At 30.9% G+C, this 13,331-nt stretch overlaps 1 protein-coding gene and 1 pseudogene across 1 annotated transcript; one reads left to right on the plus strand and one right to left on the minus strand.

The window, feature by feature from the left end:
* The first annotated feature begins 352 nt into the window (after positions 1-352).
* LOC126655591 (pentatricopeptide repeat-containing protein At3g12770-like) lies at positions 353-7,899 on the plus strand (annotated as a pseudogene).
* On the minus strand, positions 6,224-7,573 carry LOC126655589 (uncharacterized). Its single transcript, XM_050349824.2, has one exon. The coding sequence runs from the start codon at positions 7,571-7,573 to the stop codon at positions 6,224-6,226; it is 1,350 nt and encodes a 449-aa protein (XP_050205781.2).
* Positions 7,900-13,331: the final 5,432 nt, after the last annotated feature.

Consider the following 13,331-nt stretch of genomic DNA (forward strand, 5'->3'; position numbering starts at 1 on the left):
TATACCTTCTTATTTTAATCATTTTGTTGGTTGTGTTGTGGCTAAGAGTCATATGAATTCTACTTGGATCATTGACTCAGGTGCATCAGATCATATAGTCTGTTCTTTAAAATCATTTACTTCTTATAAAATGGTTCAAAATATATTTGTTACTTTTCCAAATTTTTCAAAAATTCCAGTCACACATGTAGAAATAGTAAAGTTTAGTGATGACTTTATTCTGCATAATGTGTTGTTTGTTCCAGATTTTTCATTTAATTTGATATCTACTAGCAAGTTAACATCTCAGTATGATTGTTGTTTGATATTGCATAAGAATGTTTGCATAATACAGGATCTAGCCAGTTGAAAGATGATTGGATTAGCTAGACAAAGACAAGGGCTTTATCATTTTGATAAAGATTATTTTTCTTCTTTTCCTTTTGTTAATTCAATTGTAATTGATGATAATTCTGTTGGCAAAGTTGATACTTGTTTAGTTGATTCTGTGAACAAGAGTAATTTGTGGCATTTTAGGATGAGACATCTTTCTTATTCCAAATTAATTTTTTTACAGAATATTGATAATTCAATAAAATTCCTGTTGAAAATCATTGCAAAGCATGTTATTTATCTAAACAAAAAAAATTGCCTTTTACATTGAGCACATCTTCTGTTAGTAAGTGTTTTGATTTGTTACATATAGATATTTGGGGACCAGCTAAATCTGATTCTTTATATGGTCATAGGTATTTTTTAACTATATTTGATGATAAAAGCAAGTTTACTTGGTTGTTTTTGTTTAAACAAAAATCTGAGTCTAGACAGTTAATTAAAGATTTCTATGTTTATGCAGAAACTCATTTTAATGTTAAAAGGATTAGAATTCTGTATGCCTGAGTTTTTTACTTCTAAAGGAATAGTTCATCAAACTTCTTGTGTTTATTTACCAGAACAAAATTCAGTGGTTGAGAGGAAATATCAACATATTTTAAATGTTACTAGAGCTCTTAAATTTCAATCATGCCTCTATATTTCTAGTCTTATTATGTATTATATGCTATTTATTTGATCAATAGAATGCCTTCCCCTATGTTGGAAAATAAAACCTCATATCAGATACTATATGATACATTGCCATCCTTTGAGTTTTTGAAAGTATTTGTTTGTTTGGCATATGCTAGTTCATTACCACCAAACAGACACAAATTTAGTCCTAGAGCTATGCAGTGTATGTTTTTAGGTTATTCTTCAACTACAAAAGGGTATAAACTTTATAATATAGAATCAAAACATGTTATTTTATCTAGGATTATAAGATTTTATGAACATTTATTTCCTTGTAAGGATATAGACATTATGTCAATATCTAATTCTGCAACTTTATTAGTTTTACCTAAGTTTACAGAGGATTTAGATTTTCCTTTAACAAGAACACTTGATAATAATGATCATATTAATGTTGCTGATAACATTCAACATAGTGATGACAATGCTTCTGCTGTAATTCATAATGTTCCAGTAAGAAAGTCAACTAGAATGGTAGTTAAACCTTCTTTTCTGAAAAGATCGCAATTCCGTGATAAATACAACTCCTCATTTGTTTAATCAAGTTTTCACATATGATAATCTTAGTATGGATCATAAGGCTTTATCTATTCAAATAGATGTTAACACAGAGCCTAAAAATTATAAAGAGGTTGTTAAACATAGTTGTTGGCTGGAAACTATGGACAAAGAAATTGAAGCTTTAGAGCATAACAATACATGGATTTTAACAGAATTACCTAAGGGAAAAGTACCTATAGGTTGTAAATGGGTTTATAATATAAAATATAATAGTGATGGGTCTATAGAGAGATATAAGGCTAGGTTAGTTGCTAAAGGGTATATTCGGCAAAATGGGATTGATTATATGAAAACTTTTTCACCTGTGGCTAAAATAACTACAATTAGAATTTTGTAAGCAATTGCAGCTTCAAGGAACTGGATTCTTCAACAGCTTGACATAAATAAAGCATTTCTGCATGGGATCTACATGAAGAAGTCTATATGTTCATTCCTCCGGGATTACAAAGTTCACAGTTAAACACAGTCTGCAAATTAACAAAATCGTCAGAGCTCGATCCTCCTTATTTGACGAAATTAGTCAAAATCATCATATTTAAACTATTCAAGTTGAAAGATTGGATGACCCTTTACCCATAATTATATTTAATTATTGATACGAAAAACACATAGATATTAAAAGGCCTCTCTATTAAGTGGCTAACTAGGAAGTTGGTTAAACAATGGGGGGTATTTGTATTTTTATCTACAAAATTATAAAAATGGCAACTAGTTAGTTGAGTGGGTTAGTTAGTTAGTTACTTACAGTTAGCTTTGCTAGATCCTATGATAGCAACAAAATGCTTCAAATTCTTTACTTTGTTAGAAAAACATATCCATTTCAACTTTTCCTTTGCACATTCTATGCATCTCTTATTCACGTAAATCAAATCAATGCCCAGTTGTTCGTGCTCAATTGCAGTACAATGGCTTCTTAATTACTGAACTCGTAAATTAGTGTGCTAATTTTTGAGAAATTTGTTATGCACGTAAGCTGTTTGATAATTTAGCTGAACCAGATGTGTTTTTATGGAATGCGATTATTAGATGTTATTCGAGGCACAACCTTTTTGGTGATGCTATTGCAATGGATGCTAACATGCAAAATGCCGTCAGGTTTTGCTTGCGATTGTTGTTTTTGATAGATTAAATGATAGGAGTATTGTTTGTTGGACTTCTATTATTTCTGGGTATGCGCAGAATGGACAGTCTATGGAAGCTTTGAGGATTTTTACTCAAATGAACAAAGCTAATGTGAAACCTGGGATATTAAACTCCCTGGGTCACTAGTGTTATCTCGAATTACATAATGATCACTAAACTTGATTTTGTTACAAAATGGTCACTGAACTATACCTTTTATTACAAAGGGGTGTCATTCATATAAAACGCATCGTTTTCATGCTTATGTTGTTACAAAAGAAATATTAAACTTTTCATGAATTACAAAAAAGTCATTGAGTTATACTTTTTATTGCAAAAAGGTCACTGAACTATGTACCTTTTTGTAATTAAAGCTTGCCATGTAAGCAAAAACGTTGCGTTTTATATGAGTGACACCCCTTTGTAACAAAAGGTATAGTTCAGTGACCATTTTGTAACAAAATCAAGTTTAATGATCATTATGTAATTCGAGGTAGCTCTAGTGACCCAGGAAGTTTAATATCCGTGAAACCTGATTGGATTGCCCTTGATGACTTAGAAAATGGAAAGTCTATTCATGGCCATGTTATTAAAACGGGTCTTGAATTTGAGGTGGATTTGCTCATTTCACTTACTTCTATGTATGTAAAATGTGGCCAAGTTAAGTTTATGTGAAGAATGGGTACCCTGAGGAAGATGGACGAGTGATTATATTAGTAGGACTGAGTTGAACAAATGATGCTTTTGTTAGCTCTTCCCTCATTCATATGTTTCCCAAATGTGGTAGCATTGAATTGGCCCAGAAGCCATTGATCTTTTCGAGGCAATGAAGAAAGTAGGGGTGCACCCAAATGATGTCACCTTTGTTGGAGTTCTCACAGCATGCAAACATTCAGGTCTTGTAGAACAAGGATGGGAACTTTTCCACTGCATGAGAGACTATGAGATTGAGCCACGCCACCAGCACTATGTCTGTGTTATTGATCTTCTTGGACGTAAGGGCATTTAGATGGAGCTTTTAGTTTTATTAAAAACATGCCAATTGAACCAGATGTAAGTGTATAGGGAGCTTTTCTAAGTGCATGCAAGATTCATAATGTCACACTAGGAAAATATGTTGCCGAGCAGCTTTTCTCTTTAGATCCATATAACACAGGACATTCTGTTCAGCTGTCAAATCTTTATGCTTCAGCTCGCTTGTAGGATCATGTTGCAAAAGTACGGGTGCTATTGAAAGAGAAAGGACCGAGTAAGAATATAGGCCAAAGTATGATTGAGATCAATGGAAGGTTCAAGCATTTCGATTTGGAGATAAGTCACATCCAAGATCCAAAGAATTTTTTGAGGAGCTTAAAATTTAGAGACAAGGTTAAAGGAAGCTGGATTTGTCACCCACAAGGAATCTGTTCTGCCTGATTTAACTGACAAAGAAACTGAGGAGTCACTTTGTAATCATAGTGAGAGGCTAACAATTGCTTATGGGCTTATCAGTACTCCTCCTGGAACTTCACTTCAGATCACTGAGAATCTCCGGGCTTGTGAAAACTGTCATGCAGCAATTAAGCTTATTTCGTAGATCGTAGATAGGAAAATAGTTGTAAGAGATGCGGATCGTTTTCATCATTTTAATTATGGAGATTGTTCATGTGGAGATCATTGGTGATAGAAATGCCTAACTCTTCTTATTTATCAAGGAAAAGAGCTAGCAAATCCGAGCGTTTGACCAACGAACCTTTAAATTTATGGCATTGAGTCAAGTATAATTCTATAGGAAATATGTGCAGTGAAGTGTCGTGTACAAATGGGGGATACTGGATATTGTTGGCATTTGCATAGCCTCACAAATTGTATGCAAAGATATGCGATTCTAAAAACTTCTGGTTATATTAAATGAACATTAGCCACATTGCTGCTGTTGATTCCTTAGTTCTCTCTGGAAAGGCTGATGCAAATGACTTGTCTGCTGGCGACAATGAGGTTAGTAAGACTGTTGGGTTGTTAGAAGACTTCTTAATTTTGTTAGTACTAACAATGCCACTCGCCATTTTCATTGGAATGAAAATGGTGCTGGTTATTGTCAGAGCTTTTAGTTATTGTTCCTCCCTGTCATGGTTCGTTTCTTGTCCAATAACTTTTGCTTCTTGTGACTAATTTTATGTTACTGATTTTTTTTTATTATCATTTTGGTGGTTTATATAAGTGATAAAATCGATGCTGCAATGGCGTACAAAAGTCTCAGTTGTTGTTAGCATTGAACCTAACTAGAGACTCTATGCATGTCATCTCGTAATGAAACTCGTTTACTTCATTACCCAATGCGTTTGAAAATTATTTTCATCTTTATTCCTTCCTGATTCTATATTCATTTCGAAGGTATTTTTTGTACTTCTCAGATTCTTGTCATTGTTTATAGATACGCTGATCATCAAAATTGCTATTTTGAGTTTTACAATACGAACAATCAAGTTTCTAGCATTTAGGAGTAAGCATCAGTTCAGGTTCAAATATCGGAAGGTGTGTTGTCAGTCAGTGACACTAGCAGCAGTTGCAAAAGAAAGCTAATGCTGCTAGTTGAGACAATAATCTTATTTAGCATTTGGATTGGTTATGGGGTCTCTTTAGATTTATTGTAAGGTGACCAATCAAGACAGTAGAAGTGAAACTTAAACGTTTGGTGATGTGAAGCAGATTCCTTTAGGACTGAGAATTTTGCGCTTGGAATAAAAGAGTCAATCAGTTTTCATCATGTGTAACAGGCGGTTTGTGTCTAATAAAATGTTGTTTTTGTATTGTATTTCATCCATTTTCTGGTTTAGTAAATAAGTCATTGAATTCCTTTTTGCAGTTTGTGGAATAATGAAGAGAACAGCTCCCAGTCTATGGAAATTCAGGGCCTGAAATACAGTACACTCTCCTTTTACTTTCTTGGGAAACAAACAGAAAAAAGAAAAACCGGCAAGAAAACAAAGATTTACTAATTTAAAAGGTTAGCGCCATAAACTTCTTCCTTCTTCTTTTTCATCTTTCATGATTTCTTGTTTACAGAATTCTTGTAATTCATCTCATGGTTGGATTAAATCTTTGCCTTACTAATCTGACTTTGTCCCCCTTTGGCTTTTGCTTTTTTCAATTCTTCTACTAATTTAAGCTAGTTTTGTTAAATTTATATGACTTATGTATGCCATATTATTGTCTTTTATGAAGGATTATAGCATTTTGCTGTGCTGAGAGCTTATGTGATGTGTGTGCTGTGTGATTCATTTTATTTGCAAATATATTTATATAGAAATTCATTTACTTTGAACAGAATCAATTTCACAAAAGTATGTTTGAGTATTATCAGTGGTAAATCCTATAAGGTTATATTGCTAGTGTGAAGATAAAACTATAATTAAACTATTTCATGCCATTTCTAACAAAGCAAACAACTGAAACAAATTACAAGACCAACTCAATTGAGTGCTATCATTAATCATGTATTTAGAAATATCCTTTAATCTTCATAGTCATTCACTAACTGTAGCGTTCTCTGCTTGTTCAGTAATCGAGTCCTGGCCTTGTTCAAGCAAGAGTTGGACGACAAAGTCATTCTCTTGAGGAGCTGTTTCTTCTCTTTGCTCATGAAAGATAGCATCGAGCAGTCTATCTTTTCGAAGAAGCGAAGGGTCATCTCTGTTCTCTCCGGTGAGCAAACTTTATCGCTACAATAATCATCAATGGGTGTAAACTCGAAAGCCGACTGCAGTATTTCATTTTCTATCATGTGCCTGACAAATCCATCTTCTCCGAGAAAACTCTTGACAAACTTCAGCTGTATTCTCTGAGTCCATGTCGACAATAGCAGTTCATCTCCTCCAAATTCTGCATATGCTTCCGAGGATATACCTGCAGCCTCAAAATGTTTCAAAACATCCTTTATTGCCTCTTGTTTTCCCACATTTTCAGTTGCTTTCATAGCCTGGCACCTCAGCTTCTCTGTTATGCTTTCTTTCAACCCCTGTTTGAACGAATCGTCAGTTGAGAACTTGTCAATGCTATCAGTCTCGAATATCAGCGCCAATGCCTCAGCTGCCGCGACATAGACACATTCATCATCCTCCTCCTCCAGCAGATTTGACAGGTACGCAATTGCACCTTTCCAGTAGTTTTGATTAATTTTCCATCCTTCCATTGAGGAAAGAAGAAAGGACCAAGCAGAAATTGCTGCAGCTAGAGCAGTTGCCGAATGCTTTTGGCCAATTAGTTTAACAGATGAGTCTGCTTGAAGGAAATTCCATATGATATGCATAGCTTTTTCTGTCTCCTCTACATTCTGTGAACCAAAGAAAGTGACAATGGCTAAAGAATCCAAAATCTTGAACTTCTTGGGTTCAGAAACAAGATCTTCTAAAAACACAGTAATAAAGTCTTGATAAATTTCATGGGCACAGTCTTCGTCTTTCACAATCATCCCCAGCAATCCAATGGCTTGTGATGCCAATAACAATTCGTTTGCACAACCTTTCCTGTTGGTTACGCAGAAAAGGCAAATGTACAACAGCGTAGCATAATTCTTCTCAGCAAATTCAACTTTCACTTCCTTGTTTAGCGCCTCAACAATAACCGACAATGCATGATCACCTCTTGGTTTACCTTTATAATGAGTTAGTTGAATCAAATGATCCTCTAGCGATTGAGGCACAGTTTGGAAACTCTCGTCACCATCGCTATCCGTAACGACAACAACTTTTCGACTACTGAGATGGCTACCCATTCGCCCGTTTCTTGGCTTACCTTCAGTGCTAAGCTTGATGGTTGTCGTCGTGGCCTTCCCAGTGATCATCACTGAGTTCAGAAGCAACATTGATCTTGTCACGTTGCTTTTTGGTTAACCTCGTCATCTCTGTAATGCAAATTGTGGTCTGTGTATTTGGAGAGCGTTTAGGGTTTTAGCGCAGGAAAAAAGAAAAGTAAAGAAGAAGAGAGTAGAGCTTGAGATTAATTTGTGTGAAACCCTAACACAAACGCAATGTATATTTATAGTTTTTTCTTGTCCGTCTAGTATATGAATTTCCTCGTCCGACCAGGATACACAAATCCTCGTTGGAATAGGAATGTGACCAAATAGTGTACTACAAAAAGCGCAACATTTATCTTCTGAGTCTGACTGACTATCCTTTTCACGTGGAATTGTCATAAAAATTCACCAACTTTACATGTTTTTTAAATTTAATCACGTTCTTTAAAACTTCTCAAAAACATACACCAACTTTCATTTTTTTCTCAAATTCATACACGGTGCTGACGTGACACTCATTCATTGATGCAATTTGTTGAGGTGTAAGTTATTTTTTACCAATGAATGAGTGACACGTCAACACCATGTATGAATTTGGAAAAAAATGAAAGTTGGTGTATGTTTATGAGAAATTTTAAAAAATGTGATTAAATTAAGAAAACGTGTAAAGTTAGTGAATTTTTATGACATTAACCCTTTTTTTTATAATATAAATTGTTTAGAAGCTATTTAATCACTTTCATTCATATATCTTAACATAATAATTCTTCTACTTTTGTAGCAAAATAATATAAAAATTCTTATATTTCATTAAAAAAAACCCTCTTATCTTGTGGCATATTATTCATTTTTCAATTCAAAATTTACAAAACCTTAGCTTGTTTTCGACAAATCAAACCTTAATTTTCTTGCCATTGATGTCAATTTATAGATGCAACCAACTACCAAGGGTAATAGATATAAATTTTGTGTTTATCATAGAATGTATGATTGTAACTGTCATATCAACAATTATTTGTGTCTCCGGCACCAACATAATTTCTTCGAAGAAATTAATTTTTGAAAATTAAAATGTACGAAACAATAATTTTATAAAATCATCAAATTTAGTAAAAGAACACAGTGGAAAAAAGTTAAGCATAATTCATATACCTGTTGTTCAACTGCTGAAGTCTCTTTGACAATTTTCTTGCCATAGATGTCAATTTATAGATGTAACCAACTACAAAGGGTAATAGATATAAATTTTATGTTTATCATAGAATGTATGATTATAACTGTCATATCAACAATTATTTGTGTCTCCGGTACCAATATAATTTCTTCGAAGAAATTAATTTTTGAAAATTAAAACGTACGAAACAATAATTTTATAAAATCATCAAACAGTGGAAAAAAGCAAAGCATAATTCATATACCTGCTGTTTAACTGCCGAAGTCTCCTTGAAATCAGTAATTTTGCTTTAATTTTTGTATAAAAGCTCACAGCGATATTGCTTAATCAAAAAAAAAATCTATAAATATGTTAGTAGATTCAGAAAACCAAAATAAACAAACAAATAATAAATAATCATTCTAAATTATCAATGGTTATTGTAGTATAATAATACAATCATTATACTGAGGCGTAAGTAGTGACATTAAACAATATGGCTACATCATAATTCAGAAATTGGTGTTTCAGATTTTGTTTTTTCAGTATAGGAAGATGATGTGAGGATTCTCGATAATTATGATTATGGCTTGGTTTCTATTTGAGTTTGTATATGTTTACTATACCTATTAATTAGAGATAGATTAAAAGCTCAATATAAATTGAAAATTATAATAAAAAATTAATTAAAATAATTAAATTAAAATAAGTATTTTGAAAATAGTGGGAACTAATGAGAATGCTCTATTTGGTGAGATTGAATGAGAAGGCTCCGTTGGTCCTCTCAATTATATATTATATAGATAAATATATGTTTGAATCAATTAAAGTAAAATAGATAGTTTAAAAAAGTTGGAGACTACCACAATGCTCTATTTGGTGAGAATGAATGAGAGGGCTCCGTTGGTCCTCTCAATTATATAATATATAGATATAGATATAGATTATATTATGGTGATATTATATTTATTTGAACTGCTCTGGAAAAGAATTGAAGGATGCACGGCTGTTGTGTTGAGTTTTAGAAAAAGTGGAGACTTATAGTATTCTAAATAGGTTATAATTCTTTTAATTAAATTTAAATAAAAAAATATAATGAAAATAAGTGTTTTCAAAAAGGTGGGAACTCACCAAAATGCTCTATTTGGTGAGAATGAATGAGAGGGCTCCGTTGGTCCTCTCAATTATATAATATATAGATTTTTTGATTGTTCAAATAAATTATTTAAATGCCTAACCCTTCAAAACCCCCTGACTTTTAGGGACCTTTTCAATCCTACCTGATATTGTAATTTTGTCGATCCACTTTTAAATTTTCCGTTTTCAATTGTACCCCAATTTAGCAATTTTTGATTATTTTTTTACTTTGAGGATGAAATCATCCAAATAATTAAATATAAGGATTAATTTATATTTTATCCATTCAAAAAAGTACAAATAAATCTTTTAACTTTAAAAACTAACAAAAAAACCATAATTAAATTAAAACAAATTTAAAATTTTATAAATAAAATAAAAAGCGACTTTCCGACTCGTCTTCCAACCCGCCGCCTCCGGAGAGCTCCTCGTCTTCCGTGGATGGAAGACGAGCAGAGCTCGAAAACTGGACACAACATCGGTTTGGAATGGAACAATAACCGGATTTTTAAAGACTCTCTTTTTTCTTATCGAACTGGCCGGAGAAACGTTGAAATTGAACGGTTAAATCGGTTAACCCGGCTCCGCTTCGGTCAGATAACCAAACAATGTATAAAATTCTTATTAAAATATAAAATTGACCGGTGTGAGAATCAAACCCTTGTCTTTTTAACCATTAAACTAACTTGATTTATACATATAATACTCCTATTTATTTACTATATATCATATCACTGACTGTAATAGCATTGTTTTAACAAGCAATATACTCTTTCATTTTTCTGTATTTTTTATTATACTAGTTTTGCATTACGTGCTACGCACGTGGCTTGTAATGTGACTAGTCAATTTTATACTATATAAATTTGTTAATATTATATCAATTTATATTATTTATGACCAATATGTTATATAAGTTAAATTTTTTAATAAAAATAAATATAGTACTTCAATTTATTAATTTTTAAAATTAACTGACTTTAATAATATTTATTTGGTTATGTATAATTAATATTATATTGATTAGAGTTTTTTAAAATATGAAATATTTTATAAGTCGCTTTAAGACTATAATCAATTTAATTTTTTTATTTTAAAATAAAATTTTAATTTTATAATCAAATAGTGTTAAAAATAAAATATTATTATTTCAATATAATTACTACTTTATTTAATAACAAAATTACTATCAATTTTAACATGTTTATATTTAATTTAATTTAATATTTCAAATATATAGTTTGGGTAAGATATTTTTACAATTAATTATAAGAAAAAATATTTTGTACAATTATGATAAAATTTAGCTTTACTTGATTTTTCAGAATAATATTTTCAATTCAAAAATAATTTATCAAACCTAATCAATGGTCTATCATGTACAATTTTTAATATATGCCAACTAATTTCAAGGCACAATTTTTCTTAACAAATTTGTTTATTAGTATTATCATCTAATTTGAATTAGTATTCTATACAATAATCTTAATATAGTATTATAAATAATTTATTTTAATTAGTACTCTAACTCTAAAAACTATTTTAATATTTTTTTAATTAATAATCATTATTTACAAATTAATATGGCACTCTAATCCGCCACATATATATATATAAATTTGCCAGAAAACGGTTTTGGAATACAAACTGCAAAAGAATAGAAAGGTGATGATTTGTTTTATAACGTTTTGAAAAATAGGATTAAATTGTTACAAAATTGAAATGTTAAAATTTGTTTTGCCAATAACTCTTTATTAAATGAAGATTTTTTTTATAAGTTAACATATTTTATTTAGATTAATTTTTTTAAAATATTTGTATCATCTTAAAATACGTATAACTTTATGAGAGGTAAAGTATAATAATTGAGTGTTTTTCTTGAATTTAGACTGCTAGCATAAAGAATGTGCCTAAAAAATATTTTAGAAAAAAGAACAATTAACGGTACCTACGACTAAACAATGGAAACAAAAACAGTAGATGTTTTGACAAAGGAATTTTATTAACATTGTTCATGTATTTTTAAGGGTTAATGTCATAAAAATTCACCAACTTTACACGTTTTTTCATTTTAATCACGCAGTTTAAATTTTTTTATTTTTATACACGAACTACCACTTTTTCTCAAATTCATGCACGGTGCTGAGGTGTCAGGCTCCATTGGTGTAATTCGCTAAGTTGGAGGTCATTTTCCACCAATGAATGAGTGTTACCTCAACACCGTGCGTGAATTTGAGAAAAACGGTAGTTCGTGCATGAAAAATACAAAAGACTTTTTTTATTTAAAATGCAAAAGACTTTTTTATTTAAAATGCAAAAGACTTTTTTATTTAAAGTTGGACCAAATAATTTATCGTTTAGTTAAAAAAATTTAAATCAGATGAACGATATTGTCATTTGACATAAAATCAAAATTAAAAATCTCTATGTTGTCCAGTCGAATAAAATTTCGACTCACATGATAAAAAAAATTGATTCCGCCACTGATTATTCGGTTAAAAGAATCAAAATCCTTTTCCTTATGAACTACTCCCTCCGTCCCATTCTAATTGAGAAAATTTTAATTGCACATTAATTAAGAAATTTTAGTAACATTACTTTTATATCCTTACATTACATTAAATGTATCACAACTTTTCAAAAATATGCTTTCTAAATGCATTAATTGAAGAGGGTATAAAGAGAAAAGTATTGTGAAAAATACTTTATAAATAGAAAATGTCAATTAGAATGGCACACCCAAAAAGGAAATAATGTTCAATTAGAATGGGACGGAGAGAGTATAAAATTGTACTTGTATAAATATTTGTAGGAAAAGAGATCAGGACTTTTAGAAAGTGAAAAATATATTGGATTGATATTCAAAGAGGGCCTAATGTCTTAAAAAACCCCGACCTTTTAGCCCCTTTTCAATCATACCCTGACGTTGAAAATTTGTCAATTTTACCCTATTTTGCATTTTTGTGTTTCAATTGTACCCTGAAAAATTAAATTAACGTCTTTTGCGTTTGGAAATTTGTTTAAAACATTCTCCTTGTCTCGCATATATTGGTTGTATATTTTTAAAATTTATTTAAATTTAGTTAAATTAATTAAGAATTTAAATTAGTGTTAATTTGATTATGGTTTTTAGTTAGTTTTTAAAAATAAAGGACTTATTTGTACTTTTTTGAATAAAAACGAATTTAATTTCATGTGTAGACTTAATTAATTGAATGATTTCATCATTTAATTAAAAAAATTAACAAAAATTAAAATATTGGGGTACAATTGAAAACGGAAAATTCAAAAGTGGGTAAAATTGACAAATTTTCAACGTCGGGGTGGAATTGAAAAAAAGTTTAAAGGTGAGGGGTTTTTGAGTGATTAGGCCTTCAAAGAGAAGTAAAATTATTTTTCCATGTGGGCTTAAATATGAAAATAGATTTAAAGAAAAACAGGCATGAGGAGATTTGCATAGGAATAATCAAGTAACTTTTAGGTTCAAAATTTAGATTATTATTACCATTCGAGTAATTACTAAACTAAACTCTT

The sequence above is a fragment of the Mercurialis annua genome, linkage group LG7 (assembly GCF_937616625.2).
Source record: "Mercurialis annua linkage group LG7, ddMerAnnu1.2, whole genome shotgun sequence".
Lineage (NCBI taxonomy): Eukaryota > Viridiplantae > Streptophyta > Magnoliopsida > Malpighiales > Euphorbiaceae > Mercurialis > Mercurialis annua.